The sequence below is a fragment of the Coloeus monedula genome, assembly GCF_965178545.1.
Source record: "Coloeus monedula genome assembly, chromosome: 3".
In the NCBI taxonomy this organism is placed as follows: Eukaryota; Metazoa; Chordata; class Aves; order Passeriformes; family Corvidae; genus Coloeus; species Coloeus monedula.
In genome coordinates, this window is record NC_138783.1 from 43,639,495 (window position 1) to 43,661,178 (window position 21,684).

General features: G+C 44.6%; 1 protein-coding gene across 1 annotated transcript; it reads right to left on the reverse strand.

Annotated features, from left to right (window-relative positions):
* Positions 1-2,142: 2,142 nt before the first annotated feature.
* SLN (sarcolipin) lies at positions 2,143-4,001 on the reverse strand. Its single transcript, XM_082278772.1, has 2 exons — positions 3,865-4,001; positions 2,143-2,803 (listed from the first exon to the last, which is right to left on the reverse strand). The coding sequence occupies exon 2, from the start codon at positions 2,692-2,694 to the stop codon at positions 2,599-2,601; it is 96 nt and encodes a 31-aa protein (XP_082134898.1). The 5' UTR covers positions 2,695-2,803; positions 3,865-4,001; the 3' UTR covers positions 2,143-2,598.
* Positions 4,002-21,684: the final 17,683 nt, after the last annotated feature.

The window sequence follows — 21,684 nt, forward strand, 5'->3', positions numbered from 1 at the left end:
TCAGGGGCCTGGAGCACCTCTCCTCTGAAGACAGGTTGAGAGAGCTGTTTAACCTGGGCAAGAGAAGGCTCTGAGCACACCTTCTAGCAGCCTTCCAATACCTAAAGTGGTCTGCAGGAGAGGTGGAGAGGAACTTCTTACAAGGGCATATAGTGATAGGACAAGAGGGGATAGATCTAGAGTGAAAGAGTCGTCTAGGGGAAGGTGTCCATGCCCTTGGCAGGGGGGTTGAAAGTAGGTGATCTTTAAGGTGCCTTCCAAACCAAACCATTCTGTGATTCTTCCTATCTGAAAACTGCTAGGATCACTTTGAACTGTTTCTGAACCACTGCTAGTTCAGATAGTGAAGCCCACACCTCTGGTTTTTCCATTGCTAGACTGAGATGAGCCCAAAAATGTCATATTTACTCATGGTATGGCTCTCTTCTGGGAGTTACAGCCAGTGAAAGATTCTCATCTTTCATACTGAATTATAAAGTATTCACAGTATTTGAAAACAGATTTTCCCTGTCCTTCTCCAGCCATTGCTTGCATATCTCAGCCAAGCTTATGAACACAAACAGACCAGATGCAATACTGATAATAGAGCAGCATCTGGTACAAGGTGGGCTGCAGAGAAGGGCTGCATCCACTGCTGACAGAAGTTCATTTCAATGTTGCAGCACTTTTTTTTCAGAAAATTTGCCATCCCTAGAAGTGCTGGAGGCAAGTTTGCTCATTTGCAGCCAAGAATAAACAAGAGGTGACTTTTTATCATTGCACTGCAGTGGGGATTCCTTGACTGGGAGAATGAAAGGCACAAACTGCAAGACTGCAAACCCAGACAGTACAAATGACACAGGGCAAGGGCTCATTTGTTAGCAAACTTTAAGCAGCAAAACCCCTTAATAAGTGGTGCTGCAAGAATTGTGGATGCAGAAAGCTTGATGCAGAGAAATTTTCCAGCTTTCTGCCAGCATCCATGTGAAAGTTTGCTTTCACAAGCATGCTTGCTGAAAACAGTGAGAGGTTTCTGTAAATCAATCCTTTATTTTGCAGGTGCAAGATTGTTGTGCAGTATTGTTATGATACTGACTGGAGAAATATTTTGAAATGGGTGTTGTAGGTTTAACCAATCATTCTAAGAGGTGGATGGTCAAAGGACCAAGAACTTTATGCCATTCAGGCGAACCAGGTTATATAAACAAGTTTGGAAATTAATAAATAATTCCATTCCCTTCCTGGACTGAACTCCATGTTGCTTTTTCACCATCCCCGGTACAACAGCGACAAAGAACATTTGCTATTTCCTTGAAGCGTGGGCCCAAATGCCACCTGTGAGGGCCAGCTCTGCCTCACCATCAAAGACCTGAGTAGCCCAGCACAGCCCTGCAATGTTGCCTGCTCTTTCCAGGCTCCTGGAAAGAAAAGAGATGTGTAATCAGCAGCATGGCACATACTTCACTGCCTTCCTACAGGAAGCTGTACTTTGTAGAAGACGTTGATTCTCTGGAGCCATTAAAATGACAGATGGGGAATGATGAGGAGGAGCTTGATCACTGATTTCACAAGCCCAGGAACTGTGGGCTCTTCAAGCTGGCTCAAGATTTTTTAGCAGGTGACGACAACATCACAGCAACCCAGACACAGTCACACCTCAGCCTCCTGAGGCTGGGCACGGCTGTGCCGTGGCACCTGGTGTGCCACACTGGACCCAGAGGGACTTCTGCTCTGGCCAAGGCTCACAGCAGGGCTGGGGTGCCAGCGGGAACCTATGCCTGCAACTGGCCAGGCTCATCCCTCCAGGCACTGCTCCAAAAATAGCTTGGCCAAAAATAGGACTGTGGGAATCCCTGCCCAAAATCAAGCCTCAGAGAACGCAATTATTGACAATGCCTCAGTGGGAGAAAGGCTCTCTTTGAAGTCTGTATCCACAGGCACCAAGTGTGTAAGTCTCTCTGGACAGAAATGTGACCCCAACAGGTCGTGTATGTGGTTACATGTCTGTTATGCTGCTGGGTTTCCATTCTACAGCATTTTTTTTTTAAATACAAATTAAAATGTAAGTAGGAGGAACAAGCAAACCACCCCACTTGCATATCACACTGTACTACAGCTGTTATCAGCTCAGGTCAGGAGAGGGATAAGGAACGCTCAAAAAAATGGTTTTACATGGTCTTTATTTAAACAAAATGTGCAAGTGAAAGCAGAGGTTTCATATTCCTTTCTTTAAGCAAGTTTATTCCTCTTACATTGGAAAATACAGGCTCTTGCATTACACACTGCAGTTTTATACCCTCAAGTACCCCACACTGCTGCCAAATGAGCCAGCATGGTGGGCTGGGGATACAGCACTCACAGAAACTACCAGAGGAGAGAGCCACATCAAACCATTCCTAAGCATCTTACATTTTACAGCTGGATCACTGCAGACTAAAATAATTACACCATCACAGACCCATAACAAACATCAGCACAGGCACAAGATAGGACAGAGTAAAAAAAGGGGTTCATTACATCCTCAGTTGACTGAAAGCTAATTGCTGTGGCATGCTGTGAGTGTTACTGATGTCTGTGGAGGCACACACTGAAATCACCTCCAGAGTTCCTGAGAGTCTTTCAATCCTGGTAAGACTTCACGAGGAGCCACATGAGGATTACGGTAATCAGGACAATCATGAAGTTGAGGCAAATTTCTCGTGTGGAATGTTCCATTTTTTGGGAATAATGAGGAGAGAGCAGAGGTCAGCAGGCAGAGCAAAGGGAAAACTTCGGTGACTTGCTTGGATGTGTCCTTGAGCTCAACCTTCAAGTCTCAGGCTCTCTTAAAAAAATAAAAGAAAAATATGTAAAGGACAGATGCATGAAGGTGGCAGAGTCAGTAGAACTTTTTACATCGGTCTAAATACATGTTGTTTCAGTGGCCAGGAGTCAGAAAGCACAGGGGTGCTAAGAAGTAAAAGCCATCTTTGGCAGCTTATCACCTTCTTTGATTTCCAGCATTTGACAAGGACGTTCCCAGTGTCACCCCAAAATACAGTGCACAGGTGTGAGCAGTCTGTGGACATCAATCCTGCTTAGAGCAAGCATTTTCAAATAAATAATGCCCAAGCCCCATTTAACATTTTCAACAAGAATACATTGTAAATATACTACTGGTAAGAGTTTTTAAATTCCTATATTTATCTGTGTATTTTTTTTTGAAGAAACTAAGTGTAAACTACTATTTTATAGAGAAAGACTAATAAATCTGAATTATTTGTTACCACTAAAAGTACAAGGAGAACCTAAGGTTAAACATTTTCATTTCTGAAGAACTTCACATATTTTGTGAGTCATTCCTACAGATGAAATAGTATTTTCTCAAGAAACTCCTGCTTTTCCTAAAATTTCAAGGAAAAATTGAATTGAAAAATGCTAAAAATCTCATATTTCAAAAATCCCATTCAAGTTGTACTCAAAAACTTTTCTGTTGGTTATTGCTTTTTATTTACTTCATGACAGCAATTTTTGAATTTTACATGCTTTTGGAGTTCATGCAGAGAAAAGAGAATACTTTATCATGAATGTCATGAACTAATCCAATCCACATACCAGGTAAATAAAATAAGAACCTTTAAACAAATTAAGCATAAACTCTAGACAAAGAATTTCAGCTACGCAACCAGATTAGGCTGTAACGTCTCTGGTGCAAATGAGAAGCCTCAGGACCATACCAGTATGAAGACAGAGAGTTTCAATTGAAACTGCTTTAGTTTGCAGATTAAATATTAAAAGCCTAGTGCATGCAGTTAACAAATTCCTACATTTTCAAGTTGTTTTGCCAGCCTCCTATGTCCTTGCACATGAGAAAATCTGACCTAATAAGTAAGCCAGTTCTTTTACCTTGAGGAGGTAAATGGAGCCCAGTGGTTCTGCCTCTGGACTTTGGGTCAGTGCAGATTTTATTTCCCTCCAAGCTTCTGCCTATCTCCCACTTGGTCTGGATGCTCTGTCCCTCTGTGGGAACTAAAGTAGGCTGAGGGTGGAGACCAACAAGTGTGTTGGCAACCCAGGTGCTGACATCACCCCCCCAAATATTTTTAAAGGTCTAAGCTGGGCTGAAGATTTGGTTAAGGCTGTTTATGCAGTGGACCCTGTGGGCTGATTTGCTTCTTTTGCCATGGTTCTGTGCTAACAGCAGAGCTGTGTGCATCCCTTGGGAGTCAATTGGATCTGACAGAGAATTTCATACAATCACAGAATGGTTTGGGTTGGAAGGAACCTTAAAAATTATCTAGTTCTAACTCCCCTGCCATGGGCAGGGACACCTTCCACTAGACCAGGTTGCTCAGAGCCCCATCCAGCCTGGCCTTGGACACTTCTGGGAATTGGGGCACCCAGCTTCTCTGGGCAACCTGTGCCAGTGCTTCACCACCCTCACAGTAAAGAATTTCTTCCTAGTATCTAATCTAAACCTACTCTTTGAGATGGAAGCCATTCTCCCATGTTCCGTAACTACATTTTTTCCTTCAGCCTGTTGGTGTCTTCCCCAGTGTGGGGAAAGGGAAAGAAAGAGAACTTGAAGAGTTCTGTGTGCAGAGCTAAGGATCTGAAGATCATTTCTAGGATATGGAGCCTGTCTACATATCTACCTTTTTGAGTACAGTACCACTGCTGCTGTTCCACATATCTATAGTTTGCACAGCTTCTCAACTTCGTATGCATTTAAAAGAAAGTGAATAGGAGCAAAATATACTTTTCATTTCAATACAAATAACTGAAACAGGATCATTTGCTGGATAGAAAAGTTCGAGACTAGTTTGTGCTGAAAAGTGGAAAACATTTCTTTAAAGAACTGCTGTCACTTTTGCATGCTCTTCCCTCATTGAATTTCAGTGCTGGTGTGAATGCTTCACCTGTCTGAGCAAACAGACAAATATTTCTGCCACCCTGCAGTGTTTCACCCCAGAAAGACACTGCTCTGTGGCCTAGAGAGCTGTAACCCCACATTCCCTTATCTTTGCTCAAGCCACTGCTAGAACTTGCCCTAAACATGAACAAGTAGAAATGGCTATTTGCTTCCTTTGAATTGACAGAGCAGAGCGAGCTGGAATGAACTGGGAGTGCCATGGGTTTCCCCCTACTTAGAAAATACAAGTACTTCCACTGAAGTCAGAGGGGTCACTTCTGCAGCACAGTACTGCCAGAGGAGTGTGGGGATCCTGATCAAGCTAAAGTGTGTAAGGCTATCCACAACGCTGACCTTATTCTCACTGCCAAACACGGTGTGATATATAGCATGCAGATTATTTATTAATTCTGATGCCTTTTGTATATTTATATTCAGCCATGCTCGGACATACCTTAGCTCAGAGTATCCAAGCTTGTTTGTCACTGTCCCCCTCCCTGAGCTCCCAGGTTTCTCCCTTTGCACCAACGCTGGCACTCATATCATGGGACGATGGCCCAGTGAGGGAGGCCAGCTGGCTGGAAACCTACCCGGTGGAAAACACAACACAACAAACAGCTGTGGGTAACCAGGGGAGTGGAGGGGAGTGTTACTTGGGTTTTGCTGGATGATCTCCCTAAATAATCTTCCCATGGGATCAGTGGAGGTAGGAGGGGGATCAGAACAGTAGAAGCCTTCCTTTTGGTTTGACTGCCTTGCCACTGCCCTCCTACACAACCAGGCAGCACGTTCAAAAAAGCCAGTATGCTGCGTGGGAGTCTTGAGCTAAAGTACACAGTTCAAACAGCAAAGGCTTTAACCCATGCCTCATTCAGGGGTTACATGCCTAAGTAGGCTTGTAGGGTCCTGTTACCATGCTTGTTCTGCTGAGCCAACCTTTCAAGGAAAACCTGGGCAAACATCCCACACTTAACAGGGATTTGGGAAATCTAGGTTGAAAATGCTCCTTTTAGCCCGCGGGAAGCAAGACTATGACTACCATGAGCCTACCCTATACTGTTTCCTCCCTTGGCATGTTCTGAAGCAGAAATCTGTGGATTTCTCATGCAATACCTCATCTACTTCACCTTGAAACACATAAATCTTCACCAGAAAAATGGTGAAACATTTGAATGCCATTCATCCTAATTATCAAATGTTACACAGCACTGCCCAAATATTCCCCTTGGGCTGTGGAAACCTCGGGATTTATTTTACTCTCTGCTAACAGAAAACTCAAAAAGTGTATTTTTAACCTATAACCCCTCAGCTCTGGTCCTCAGGCCTGTACTTGCACTTCTACATTGACAGAGAGCCCCTTCCTCCTCTGTCCCAATTCATCTCCTTCTTGAATGTCCTGCACGACAACTAGAAAATTTCCCTTCTCCAAAGCAGGGAAACAGCGCTATAAATGTCACTAATCAGCACACACAGTGAACACCCTAACTCACCTCTGCAGACACAGACATCTCTCTCATTTTTTGTGCTGAGGATCTTGCGGAAGACCATGGATGACCATCTAGGATCACAAGAATTCTTTGTTGAACCAGAACAAAACTCATCTAACCCAACACACTGACTGGTAGGGAAATCCAGGAAAAGCATACAGAAACACAGCAAATGTAACATGATCTTTGCCTAGGTATCCTCAAACGTCTGGGAATCAGTCTACTGGGATTGCTAGATAGGTACTACAAACATGCTGGATTTATGGCTCCCTCTTGCTCATTCCATGCATAATTCTAGATTAGGCAACTTGTTCATAGTTGAGCTTCTCTACACAACATGCTACATACTTTCAACATTATAAAAATTATATGGCAAATTAAAATATTCTGTACAGCAAAGAAAGTAACTTTTCTGAACCCATCAGCAAAGTGAAGGCAGCTCATTTGCTAGAAGTGAGAGCATGTAGCCAAGAAACACTTTTTGATTGACAGAGATAGACCATAGTAACTTTAGAAGAGCCAAATTATATTACATTTACTTCTGATGTCATCTGACAGGATGTACCTATATATTACATATGTACACACGCACGCACACACACACACACAGACTTGTGAAAAAAAAAGGGCTTAGCACTGACCAGGAGGTCCAATAAACACCCCTGAGCTGTGGAATGTGCCTGGATGTTAACAGTGAATCCAACCAGTGTCTGAACATCTGTCTTCAACTCGCCATAGATTAGAGTCTGAGGTTGCCAGAGGTTGAAACTTCTGCCCCCTCCACCCAACTCTCCCCTCCACCAACAAAACCCCGCTTATTCCTGCTCTTTATGAACAAAAAGCGTAAGGACCTAAAAGGCTGTATCTTTAAAAAGTTGGTTTATTTGTCCAAGTGATTTAGTACTGATTAGGAAAGCAGAAAGGAGAGAAAGAGTGAACGTAGTGATTTTACTTTAAATGCTAGTCATTGTCACTTTTTCTTCTTTTTCTGACTGATCTGGATGTTCTCAGCTTTCATGTGGCCATGCCAAAACTCCTTTTTCATGCCTTGCATGCTCAAACTTAAGGCTCTAGTCTATATTTAAAGCTGCTGTTACTATCTCACGTTCTTCCCAGCCTACTAATGAAGTACCATATAATCTTTCAAAGCCATTCTTACACAGAGGATATTGTGTTCATTTTTGCTCTCAGCATTACCTTTCTTACCAAATGCAGTATATGTATGTATAAGTATGGGCCATGAATCACACAGATGTTTACAGTTGTTGCCAGCATAATTCCTTGTTCTCTGTCAGAACTTGTTCTTTATACTTGTTCTTATAATATTTTTCTTAGGTTTTGGCAGTTGTTTTATTAATTTTAGACTTCAGAAGATACTCTTTTTATTTCTCTACAACATTTTCAACTGGACAAATGTTGCAATCCTGTGCACATAACTACAACCCTCTGTGGCAATGCAGTCAGACCAATAAAAGATCACGTGCAACCCTGAACACAGAGGGGAAAGAAGAAAACTTGAAATTACTTCTAAAGCACCACAAATGAGAGGTAAGATAAGACAGATAAAGCAGAGGAGGCCTTGATTTTAAACATTTATAGCTGGCTGTCTCAAAAAAAATTTAAATGTCAGGTCAAGAGTGAAGAAAACATCAATTCACTTTCAACAGCAGTGACCCAGTCACTCCAGGAACAATCAAGCAGTGAGTAGCATTAGGAGATTAAATATCACAGGTGGAATTATGCAAAAATGCTGTTGAAAGTTAGACAAAAATGATGTATTTTACATCTTGGCTCCTATATTCTTACATCCCACTTGTTCTGAATGGAATTGAATTCTGGGACACAGACTTTGTCTTTCACAGGGCTTTACAGAAAACCATTAAAAGTCAACTTCTCCATGATGCTAAATGTCAGACCTTGAAGTTAATGAGTTTCTCCAGGAATTTAACTAAAGGCTAGTCAGGAATTCATGGCTATGCACTGGGATATGCTATCGCTGTGCTTCCTTGTCCAGACAGTACTGGGGAAGATATGGAGAGGGTTTTGAGCTTAAATGCCCGTAAAGCGAATTTCAGCAATCAGGATCAAGGTCACAGACATGTAGATTACTGAGGCCATATTCTTCCATACCACCTTAAAATGTGCTGCCAGACAGAGCTGTAGTTTTGGCAGATAGAGTAGGCAGGAGCACATTAAATCCCTGGGAATATGAACCCCTGCATTGGCAACATCAGAAGCACATTAGTTGTGACCTCTGCCACAACAGTAAAGATTCTGTCTTCTGATGAATGCCATTTATGAGGTTTTATGCTTGAACCAGCAGACTGCTGTCCACAGGCATAAGGTGTTAGCAGAACAGATCAAAAATCTAGTAATCAGTGGTTCAAAGAAAAAATAATCTGCAAACTAGTAAGGAAATACATGAGAGGGATTGATGGCAGAAGCTGCAGTGGAAGAAGAACACGTTCAAATCAGAAACAAAATCAATCTTTTTTAAAGTGATTTCTGAGTGGTGCAGGAAATTTCTACATGTGGTGGAGGAGAGACTGGTGCAGCAGGGTCAGAGACAGAGAAGTGCAGATTTCTGTACTCAGGCCTTGGTGTTCAGTGCTTTTTCATTAAGAATTATTGATGCCCTTGTAGCTATCAACATGTCACAAATCTCCTGCAAAGGGTCCAGCTATCCTGGAACAGGTATGGACACAGAGCAACAAGGGTGGCTGTGAACCTACAACCTGTTGGTTGCATCCTGGTAAATGGGCATATAAGCAAAGATAGGGTGCTTATCTCTGAAAAAAAAAGGGGCAGCTTTGTAAGTAATTGTAGAGTAACTTCTGAGTAGGAGTCAGGCCACGAGTTTCCACTGATGTCAGTCATGTTCTCCCTTTACTCTAGCACAGAGTGAGGCATCTGTGCACTTACAGCCTGGTTTGATCTCTTCCATGGAAAGAAATGAGTCTTCAATAAACTATGTCCTGGCGCCATGAAGAAATACAATTTTTATCTCTGTGAATAACATTATCAGCACTACTGGTATGTGACAAGCTTTCAACTTAACCCATACAGCTGTTGTGTGAGTTCTGCGTCTCTGAAGTCACTCACAAGGCAGCCTGTAACCCCTTCCTGAGAAAAAGGTTTGCCTTTAGTTACTAAGTGGCCACCAGCTGTTGTGCCAGCACATCCTGGTACTTCCAGCCAACAGCGTTTGTGTGGTTTTGCAGGGCTGTGGGCCAATGAACCTGCCTTTGAACCTCCCAGCCCATCTCTGCTGCACCTTGCAAAGCACATGGCTGCCCTTACCCCAGGTGTGCTGTGTGGTCCTTCCGCCTCTGTCGTATTTACCACGGAACAGCAAACACAGATGCCATGTAGCAGGTGCTGCATTTCAAGAAAGCAGCACTATCTCACCTCAGGCAGACAGTGTCCTGCCCAAATCCTCATGACAAAGCCGTGGCAGTCACAGGGGAGTGTTAAACATCCCTAGTTGGCTATAGGAATACAAAGAGGGGTGTGCTTCAGAGGGTGATGGGGGCTGTCCTGAAGGATAGGCACTATGGAAGGAAGAATGCTGCAGGGGAGCAGCCTGTGCATGCGCAGTCAGAAAGGAGTGGAGGGGGCCACTTTCTCTCAGTGCACCTGGGAAACAAATCCTATGACAGCTCCACCATAACCCAACAAAGAAAGAACCCTGAAATTCTGACTAAACCTTGGCCAAACTGGGTTCTCAAATACCACTCCAATAAGCAAGAAATTCTGGGTATGCACTACCTGTTAGTACAAGCTTTCATTCCCTCCCATTCTCACTACTTTACAAACACCAACAGCAAACTCTTTGACAAAATAGTGCACTTGGTTCAATTAAAAAAAAAAAAAAAAACAAAAAAACAACCAAAAAACACCATGATGGGACCTCACCCTCAGTCAGAAGATCATCAGGAAGTAACTACCAGCAGTAGGCATGTTATATAGTCCAGCATCCACAGTAAGAAGACAGACAGCCCATTCCTGGGAACACGGAAAGGAACTGTTCTTCCCTAGGGACACTCAGAGAACCATGTGAACAGAACCAGTAAGCTGAAGCCTTAGCCTGGGGCCTGTCTTGGGGGGGGAGGGGGGGGGGGGGGGGGGTGGGCAGGGAGGAGGAAGGAAAAACAAAAACCAAACCACAAACAAATGAAAAGACACCAAAAAAAACCCCACAAACCCCACCAAGAAATAGAAAAACAAATAGAAAGCAACTGCCCTGCTTCTGGAGTTGTGGAGCTCAGAGGTACATAGCAAGCCACATACTTTCATCCAGGAATCAAGAAAAAGAAGCATGGGGGTCTGCAAAAGAGAACATGTGGGGTGAGCTCTGGGTCCAGCTCAGGACTGGTAAAGAGGAAACCACACTAAGTTAGGTATCTGTATTAGAACCAGGAATATTGTTGAATTTAAACAACGAAACTTTATAAATGCTTCATGGCATGAGCCCTCGTAAAGCACAGTTTAGCACACACCATCAATTAGATACTGGGTTTTACAGTAGACTGAGTTTCTGGATGCTGTAGACAAGAACCCTCAGACAATGCCTGGGACAGGGGGAAGCCAACAGGGCTGGAAGACCTAATACTTCTGCAAGATTTAGGTGTTCTCTACAAATGTGAAGGCGTGTGATGAATAGATAAACTGCCACTAAACAGGACGTCAAACATCTCTTCTAGCCCACCACTACCACAAATACCCTTTGCAGAGATTCTGACACTCACATTTCAGTATTATCCATGGAGATAAATCCAAAGCCGGTATTACTTAGCAAGAAAAGCTCATGAAGGATCTGATCCTTCTCTCACTTAATTCCAGAGGAATCTTGCTATGGGCTTTAGCAAGGGCTGAGTTGAACTCAAAGGATTTGGTTGCATTGCTTTGTGTTCATTAGAAAAAAACCAGAGCTAATAAGGGCTGGATTGACTTGATAGTGGGGGGAAGCAGGAGAAGATCCTCTCTCAACACAGACTCACCCTTCATTTTTGAGGTGTCTGTACACAGCCAAAGAGAGTCAAGAGGTCTCTAATGACTTTCGAATTACATCAGTCACTGACCCTGTGTAAGTGGGATGAAATCTGAAATAAACCTTGACTCAAGACAATGTAGACCAGGGTTTTGCAACTAACTAATGAAAATAAACTGTTATTCTTTCTCAGAGCAATGTACTTATATGGAATAAATGAGAAGAAGTAAAAACATGGATACTCTCAACAATCCAGTAACCCCTTCTCTCTCCAGGACCCAGATGCTTCTCCAGGCTATGAAATGAAGCTGAAAAAGCTTTTGAGACTGTCAGGATTTAATCCAGAAAAAAAGTTTGAACAGCCAAATTAGTGGAACAGTCCAAACCAGCACCCTCAGCCCAGGCCCTGCCAGTGCTTCTTCTTTCCTCTTAGTCAAAATCCACATCTATTATAATTGCTCTCCCAGTCTGTTTTGCTGGGTGTATGTTCTGGGTCTTGGAAAGACAAGTGTTAAGAGTGAACAATAACTTTTAACAGGACTACTGACCAGTAATGTATTGGGAGCAAAGTCTTTCAACACTAGATAGCTACATCACTAAGGTTAAGCTTCCTCTGTTGTTTGCGATAAATGTTCTTTGCCCTCTTCTTGTCTTAGTAATCACAGTTTGTGCATCACTGATGAATAGTTAAATCCACTTTTTGCTTTCTACAAAATCAATTAACACATCTCTGCATGAACAGATGGAGACTTCATTACCTGAGGGTGTACAACTGCAAGAAAGAAGCAAGTGAGCAGCACACAGTCACCCACGCTTATGCCCACAGACTCAAGTGTTATATGGCTAAGGGGCAAATAGGAGATCCACTCCCTGCTCAGCTATCATACCTTTCCTTCCCTTCCTCTATTAACACTCTATCTTTCATTCCCTTCCCTGGAATAGGAAACTACTTGTTTTAGCCTCTCAGGGCTTGATTAGGTAACTGTTAATATCAAACCTGTGCACTACCAAACCAGCTGTCAGCATGACTCTCTTTGAATCAGGTCATGGACATAATCCTGCAGCAGTGAATAGGTGACCTGCCAGCGTGCACTCAGTGTTTATGGCAGCTGGAGCCGGGCACTCCACCTTCCCTTCACCCTTGGAGGTGCTCCTCAGTGCTACCCATTTTGCACAGTGCAAACCTTTTCATGGTTACAAGATACTCTGCTTGAAAGTGCTGTGTTGAAAGTATTGGCTCAGAGCGCCTCTGGCACTTGCCCCTCTGAAGTATCTTCCAGTTCTTCTTTATTGGAAGATGTGTTATCTGCCATCTTCCGGAGCTTTCTGCATCACAGGAGACACTTTCCAGGTAGGTGGTCTGGCTAAAGTGTCAGCAAGAATGAACTCCTACCCATCATAGAACATGATCCAGCTGTGCCCAGGTGGCCAAGAAGGCCAATGGCATCCTGGCCTGGATCAGCAGTGGTGTGGCCAGCAGGAGCAGGGCAGTGACCGTCCCCCTGTACTCGGCACTGCTGAGGCCACACCTCCAATCCTGTGTTCAGTTCTGGGCCCCTCACTGCCAGAAAGACATTGAGGGGCTGGAGCGTGTCCAGAGAAGGGCACCGGAGCTGGGGAAGGGTCTGGAGCACAAGTCCTGTGAGGAGCAGCTGAGGGAGCTGGGGGTGTTCAGCCTGGAGAAAAGGAGGCTCAAGGGGGGACTGTATCACTCTTTACAGCTGCCTGAAAGGAGGCTGTAGCCAGGTGGGGGTTGGCCTCTTCTCCCAGGTAACAAGTGACAGAACAAGAAGAAATGGCTTCAAATTTCCACAGGGGAGGTTTAGATTTTATTAGGAAAAATTTCTTCACTGAAAGGATTATCAAGCATTGGAACAGGCTGCCCAGGAAAGTGGTGGAGTCATCATCCCTGGAGATGTTTGAAAATGCGTAGATATGTCACCAGGGGTTGGTGTGACATGGTTTAGTGGTGAACACAGCAGTGCTGCGTTAACAGTTGGACTCAGTGACTTTAGAGGTCTTTTTCCAACCTAAATGATTCTATGATTATGACTCTTCCCTGCAAGAGAGGGTCAGGGGTGCAAGTCTGTGCACTCTTTGACTTGATTTGATAACATTAACAAGATCAGTACTTTGCCCATAGGACCTAAGCAACCATCTGACACCTAATAGACTGCTCAGGCTGGATGACATGACACTGACCTGTGTCAACCCTGGATAATAGAAGGAGCTCTTAATCCATCAGGAACAGCCAGGGAACCACACTCTGATCCTCTGCAGAGCTCCTGTGGGGCTTGTTATGCTTTTGGAGAGAAGCAGCAATCTGTGCCAGGTCAGACAAGAAACTTGTTATTCCAGGCAACATTAGAGGGATGTTGCTTCATTAGCTCGAGCTAAAGTTCAGTTTTTCCACCCCGACACACTGACAAGGGTTGAAATTGTTGATGATTACCTGGGCAATAATGGCACGAGAACCTTGCTAGCTTGTGTTGTTTTCTACGTGCAGTTCTCCTCATAACAAGGAGTTATTGGTTCTGTGCCAATTATTTTCTGAGGTTTGCAGCACGTGGCTTGGGTATGACCAGCCTGAGAGAACGGAAGGTGCTGGGGAAATGTCAGCCAAGGAGTGTGTGTTATCCAAGGGGGGCAGGATGCACAGGATACTCTGAGCCAAGGAGCCTGCTTGCTCCCCACCCCCAGAGGCATGACTGCATGCCTTTGCCTGCTTACTGTCTCCCAAGCCATTTAACTTGGAAGTAAAAGAAGGTCTTGCCCCATGAGTCCTCTAAAGAAATGCAGTCTATTAAACTTGGTTGGAGGGAAAAGTGGCCAAGCAGAGCCCCATTCAAATTCAGGGAAACTGGTGACAGTCACAGTGACTTAGAAAATGCTGTTGGGCCCCAAGTACTTGCAGTGAGGTTGGCAGGACTCAGAGATCACGTCCAGACAGAACAGGGCTGAACACAGCTGGAGACAGATGTAGGGCACAGAGCTTTCTTCATCCAGCAACAAATATTTTTGATCATGATTGACCCCACCATCAGTTTTTACTTGGTCAGCAGTGGTACCCAAAATGGGACTTACTGTGATTACTGGCCAAGGCTGGTGCTTCTGGCTTTGCTGCACTAACCAGGCATAACAGAGCTGGTTTAGAAATGTCAGGGAAATACATTTTATTTTGGGCAGAAAACTGCAAATAAAACATGATTGTATAAATAACTGGGTTTACCAACTAACCGCAAAATCCCTTCTTCAGCAGAAATTCAGACAGCTACAGATTTAAGAATGCAGTAGGCAAGAGCACAAAAAGCCTGTTCCAGTTACATTACGCAGAGATTGTTTCTAAAATCAGGTTATTTGGGCTGCTTTCCTTCCCTCACAACAGTCCTCTGTTCTTCATCCATAACCACTCAGCTCAGACCCAGGTTTTCTTAATTGTTCAAGCTATGAATTTCATAAACACCTTTGGCACTTTAGCAGGCTGATGCCTGTAAAACAACCATAATCTCAGCAAGAAATATTGCTGATCCCACCTACAAATACAACCTTGGATTTGGGATTCAATCTCATTAGTGCATGTCTTGTCCAAAACACATCACGGAAGACATGCAGGAGGTGATGAGTTTTGTGACTGACTTGAGTGCACAACAGAGAAAAAAATTGGAGCCATCTGTCTGCAGCCTCCCCCGTCCCCACCCTGAGGGACTTCATGATGTACTTAGTACCCACCAAACCCTGTCCTCATGGAGGAAGGAAATTTGTTCTTCTGAATTCAGATCCAGTGCCCACCAGCTCTGCATGTCTGTCCCATTCACTGCTCTGTATTTTGTATTCCCTTTCTGTTGTGTTTTATTCAGAAGTTTCAGGTTCCCATCACAGGTTATCAGGTTGCACATGACATAGCAAATGAGGAAAAAGGCATGTTGTATTATTTGATCTCAGTCCCACCAGGTTTACCATAAACCCAAAAGTATCCCCTGTGGGAGGCAGGCCCTTTTACTGAACAATGCACAGCTTGCCACGCTTCACACATGGCTAGGTGCAAATCCTTATTTACTGGGTTGCTGAAATTTAGCTAAGCTCCAGTTTGAAAAAAAAAGATGTGACAGGATTCACCTACCCATAAATTTGTCAGGACTGTGTCTCTGCTCCTCCCTGTCTTTTCAGCAAAGTGTCCAGGCACACAGGAGTGGAGGGCTCTGCTCCCCTCTAAAACCCCAGAGATTCCCTGCTTTGCCATACCGATGACCTCCACCTCTGTGCTTCCCACTAGTCCAAAAAGTACCATTTGTCCACCCAGGACATACAGGCTGAGCCCCACAGAGGCATGTCCCCAAGCACGGCTTCTGCAGCATGACACTGGGACCCTGCACTGGAGGCAGTCTGGATATGATCATCCCATCTTAAGAGGGAAGAGAGCTATAGGCAGGGCAGCTGGGCCATACCTCCCCCTCTCAGGGCAAATGATAGCCCTGATTTGTTTTATTTAGTAGCACAGGCACAGCTGCACAGGAGTAACACTGTGCCAGGCTGGTCAGCCTCAGAGTAGCCTGACCTGCCCTCGCTCCTGCCCCTTGCCCAGCTCTCCAAGCCTCCTTGCCTGGTACACCTTGTTGGACCTTCATTTGAGTTCTTCTGGGCTGAAAGAAAAAGAAAAGCGTTAAACTGAGCCTGGGAGAGGAGCAGCAGCAGGAGCTCCGGGACTCCAGACAAAGGGGATCCATGCTAATAACAGTGTCACAAGGGAACAGCTGTCCCACTTACAGTCCATGTAATATTTCTGAAATAAACTTCTGGAATGTGATAAGGAGGTCTAATAGGATGTCACCTCCTGGAATTAATGAAGCACTAGAAGTACTATAAGGTCACAGTCCTGCGGCAAAGAGCAGCCCTGAAGGAACACCACTGCCCTCCCCTGCTGCTTGAATTTGTAGTACATCTGCACGTAGCCGAGAAGCCCCTTGTGCCAAGGGCCACTCAGGCCCAGGATTGGCCATGACCACATGTGCAGCTCTGGAAGGAGATGCCAGACCCAAGCGGGTCTGCTGCCTCAGAAGGAAAGACACAGGCTTGTCTTCTCTGGGGAATTCAACAGGGACTTGACTGCCCCTGGGTTTTGTACATCAATGCAGGCTACAAGAACGTTCCCTTCCTAAGTTGGACTGTGGATCTGTCCAGCCTCTCATGTCGGTGTTTGATATCCACTTCCCAGGGGAGGAAGAGACGAGACTCGCAGCTGGGGCAGCTGGAGCAGCACAAGGTGGAGCACGGCTCAGCTCGGGCACCCCACATGCAGCACTGCTGTGGTGCAGGGAGGGCAGGCAGCAGCCCTGGGCTGAGCACAGGCAGAGCAGCACAGCACCGGTGCTGCACCCACGCTGTGAACACACCACCCCAACACAGGAGGGTGTTCAGGAACTCAAATATCATTGCAGTGCCCTCTGGAAGCAGCATGCAAATGGGACCCTGAGGGACTGCCCAGTACCCATGGAGCCTATGTTATTATTTCATGGCATTGTAAAAGTCAAAGCCAAGTCAGGCAACTTCAGGAAGCCAAGCTATGGAAATCTTACGGCATTTTCCTGCTTACATTCTAGATACACCAATCAATGCATGTCGGAGGACGTAAATCATTAATAGCTACTCTCCCAATTTCAAGTGTTTCTAAAGGGTAGCATGCTATACAGGAGGGAATTGCCAATAGGAGGCACACCTCACTGCAGGAATATCCTGGTTTCTGCCATGGAAAGATAATGCAAGCAGAGTGGCAACCCCTAATTTCTCACCAGCCTTTCACCCTAGCTAGCACATTCTAACCTAAAACCAGCTTGGTGGCAGGAAGGCAGTAAGAGGAGGCAGGTCCATGTGCTTCAATAGCTTTTACTCATTCTGCATAATTTCCTCATTCTGCGTAATCCCAGCTACCAGAAAATGTCAAGAGTATTAAATTAGGTGCATTGGGGTTTGTATGCACCTTTTTCCATTAGAAACATTCCCTGAAAACTTCTGAAAAAGACTTATTTTAACACATTTTTTTTTAAATTTTGCTAAAAACCATTTGAGCTAAAAAAAAGCCTGGAGAAAATTGCTGACACATTGAGTGAGATTTTAAAATGCCTCTTCTCCCATCTTCCTCTTGGTAGGACTGGGGATGAATTATTCACAGTTTATTTCTCACTATCTTTCCTAAGAACAGTTCACTGAGGTGAATACATAAATTCATCTGATCTGTAAATATTGTACTATTTCTTCATTTTCCTATAATATGTTTCTGGACAAATGTGAAAATTGCAGTAGAGAAACAGTTAATGTTTACTGCAAACTGTAGCTGCAGTCTGCAGTGAGCTCAGGGAGAAACATCACAGCTGGCAAAACAACCTCGCTCTAGGGCCTGATTTAAACCCCAGGAAATGCAGAGAGACCCTGTCATGTTTTCAGTTCAAGCAATACTTATTTTGTCCATCTCTTGGACCTTTCACACTCTTGTGAAAACTGGATGGACCTGCAGGACAAGCTATTGTGAAAAAATTGAAAATATTTTCAGGTCTACTTATTTCATTTGGACAAAAAATTCTTTGAAAAAGTGTTCGATGTTTTATTGAAGAGACAGAAAGAGGAAAGCCTGAAAATATAGCTAATTAAAAAAAAAAAAGGTTGGGGGTTTTTTTTCCATTCAAAAGCCTTATTTGTTTACTTTATAGACAGAAAGTTCTTTTCTTTGAATTTCAAAGCTGAGGATTACTAAAGACCAAGCTATAGTCTTTCCATTTGATAAAGGGCATACTGGAAAGCTGCTTGCCTTAAGTAGTTCATGGACAATGAAACAATTGCATCAACTCTTTTTCATTCCTAGATAAACTCAGAGGAGAGAACAGGGTGGGGGGGTGGGGGCAGGGGGAAGATGAGTAAGATGTATACAGAAAGCCAGCACGATTTTTTTTTGCTCACCTGTCTGTATGATGAAGACTTAGGTGCACACAGCCAAAGCACAACTTCAGCCCAGCAAGGCCAATCTTTCTGAGATGCCCCAGCAGTCAGTGGGGAGAAAGGCCAACCTCAGCATCTCTGGAGACTCTTCTGAGGGATGTCAGCCAGTGCAGGCCACTGTGGACAGTGGGGTGGTGCTGGGGCAGATGTCTGCCTTGGTCCCAACCACCCTTTGTGGGGAGGGTCTAACCTGCAGATCCCCAGGAATGGGGATGAGCCTTCCTGAGCCAACCTCATGAGATCAGTGCCAAGCCTTTCACAGGAGCACAAGGATCCCTGCATGTCCAGCACTTATAAAGAAGGGTCATGCTGCAGTTCAAGTCTACACAGGACTGGAACAGCTTTGGTGGTATCTGCAGAGGTCAGAAAACACAAGAAGAAATTCCTGAGAGTGCTGAAGGGCTGGGGCAACTTTTCCCTAATACAGCTTGAGTTCTCCAACTTTCACAGGCCACCTGCTTCAGTCTCAGGTGGAGATGAATAGAGAAAAAGCAGCCGTATAGATATGTATGAGCACAAGACATTTACATTTCTTTTTAGCATAGTCCAGACAACTAGAAAAGTAACTTCTTTTGCTTCCAACTTTTGCTTCCATCTCCAGCTTGGAGATGGAGAAGAACCAAAAGGAATATTTTCATAACTAGACACCATTAAAGATGCCAAAATAACCCTCATATGTTATAAGCATTTTATTCCAATACAAACCTGCTTCCTGAACACAGAAAGAACATGGCCATGGCACAAGATGCTCTCAGCAAGGAGGAGAGGGAGTCTAGATATGAAGCCTGGAGTTCATGCAGGATTCACCACCAACCCCTTTATTGCCGCTGAAATAAATTTGCTTAAAAATTGCAATCTAAACCCAGCCGGGATCAGTCTCACTTGTCAAAGTCATAAATTTAAAACTATTTGTCTTGTTAATATACTTTATGTACTGCAAATATCTTCTGTAACAATCTAAGAAAGCTCAGGTTTTTTAAAGTCTATTTCAAAAATTATTTTTTCAAAAAGAAACATACCGACCACAAATTCCCTGCTCATGCTCTAGGTAGCAAGATTTCCCTGTTGGGACTGTGATTTTTTTTATGATTGTGAATATGGGTCTTTTACCAGACCTTTGGATCATGTCATTCCTGTGAGGAGATAATCTGAAGGCCTTGGTGTTTATGGACAGGCAAAGGACAGATTCTGATAGTCTGTAGAGGGTTGAAAGCTAATCTTCATAGACCCTGAATTTCAAGCAGAGTTTTCCTTTTCAGTCATTAGTCCTTGCTGCAGCAGCATCCGAAGTATTCCTTACAGCTCGTAGTTCTATATATTCACACCAGCCCTGTTCCAGTGCAGTCGTGACGCCTGGCAGGTTTCCTGGGACAAGTTGTGTGGTCTCAAACAGCCAAGACCTGTAGAGCCAGAGCCTGCTGTTGACAACGTGGCCAAGGCAACATCATGCCACTGTTGCCACGGGTCTGGGGCTCCGAAGTCCCCCCCACAGCTGTCCCTGGAATGTGCATCCATCCCTGCCACAGGACACCTGTCAGCTCTTGCTTCAAAATCTGATCAAGGACTGGGTGGGCATTATCTAATCCTAGAAGGACTTGTTTGGATGAATTATTTCTACAGCGAGGATCCTGCAGTATAATGTTTCAGATAAAGTTTGGTACTCTTATTCTTCCAGGCATGGAAGTCAAGAGAACACATGGAGAAGAATTGGGAGGACTAGATAACTCTTCACTGAGGGCACTGGTTAAATAATCCACTGTCACCTTCAGCCCTTTTCTTCCTACTAAGAGGCAACCCCAAAATGGACACAGCTGATGAAATCAAAGTAAGCAACAAAAACAAACCTCCCTGTGAGTGTTCTGGGCCTGAAAAAATACCTTCCCACTTACAAGCCAAGCGTTTTAAGACGTTTAAGTAAGTGCCTTAGTTATACAGTGGAAGGAATGTGGGTGCGCAGATTGCTGCGTGCTTGTACCCCAGCTGACACTACAGGAGGGGACCTTCTGAGAGCCACACTCCCATTTGGAACTGAAGGGAGCCAGGACAGGGAAGGAAAAATTCCTCAGTACCACTGGCTCTTAGATCCCAACCTCTTTTCTGCCTAGTGGCAAAAAAGTGATAATATAATACATATGCAACTCGGGGGGTGGGGGATGTCCATCCCCTCCATCCCCAGCCTGGCTGGGTGCCAACGTCCCCGCCGGCAAGGAGCCACACTGCAGCATCCCAACAAGTGCTTAAGTGCATGTTTAGCTGCTCGTGAGTCAGCTGCTGATTTCAGAATAGCTCTTCTCACTCAGAGTTGAGTGCACTTGATCTTTGCTGAATCAGGCCACAGGCAAATTGTTATGCAGGCATGTTATATTCAAATGGTAATGCTCTTAATGGAAAACTGGATCTAGTCTTGTTCCAGCCGTTTGAGATTTTGCCACTGACCAATAGAGGGGCTTTCTGTAGTCCAAGAAATATCACGAAAATGCCAATACAGCTGAAGTGTAACGAGTTTCAGCTTTTTAGAAGCTTTCCATTTCATTAGCTGGAAGCCACATGTTCAGGCAGTACATGAAATGGGTACATAACCCTTGCTCTGTGTACAGCAGGGTGATACCATGTACCATGGCCCACAGAGCCGAAGGGAGGGACCATGGCCCTGTGTTCCAGCAGTCTGGTCCCACATATTCAGCCTAGACAGGTCAAGGACACTTTGCACCTCAGTTACTGTCCTGTCACCCCCATCCCCCCCACAACCCAAGTCCCTATCATCCCATGAGCCTTGAATGCCACATTTTGCAGCACTGGGTGAAAAATATCCCCCTAGGGTATTTCCTAGGCTTCCCTAGGCTGAGGAAACTGACTCCAGGTCTTTTATTTCCCATGTGAATGCTGGAGTCATTTCTCATTGCACTCCAGACAAGCAGCTGTCACAGCAGTCACCAGCGCCACCACTGAATTTAGTGGGGACCCTCTTCCTGGAGGTGTGGGGACACAGATGCACAGATCAATATATAGGCTCCAAGAGAACCAGGTGGCACCTCTGGAGACCTCTGAGTGAGATGTGATGCCAACCCCTGTTCCCTGTTCAGATCCTGGAGCCAAACGTTGGAGCATGATGAATTTGGGCAACATACAGGAACACGTTGTTTGGCTCGAATCATTTGAAGAGATATATTGAATCTGGAGTGATTCAGTTCTGTCTCAGTCCCTCTTCAGATCCCAATGATCATCACCACAGCTAGCTTGATAGGTATAATTTTGGGATCACTGGCCATTTTCTCAGAGGCCTTCAATGTCATTCTTTGCTCAGAGTCTCATCCTGGGGGTGGGTCAGTAAAAGAAGGTGTTGCCCTTTG

What these genes read in the sequence shown, in the direction of transcription:
- SLN (XM_082278772.1), bottom strand. Translation starts at nt 2,694, where the DNA reads ATGGAACATTCCACACGAGAAATTTGCCTCAACTTCATGATTGTCCTG.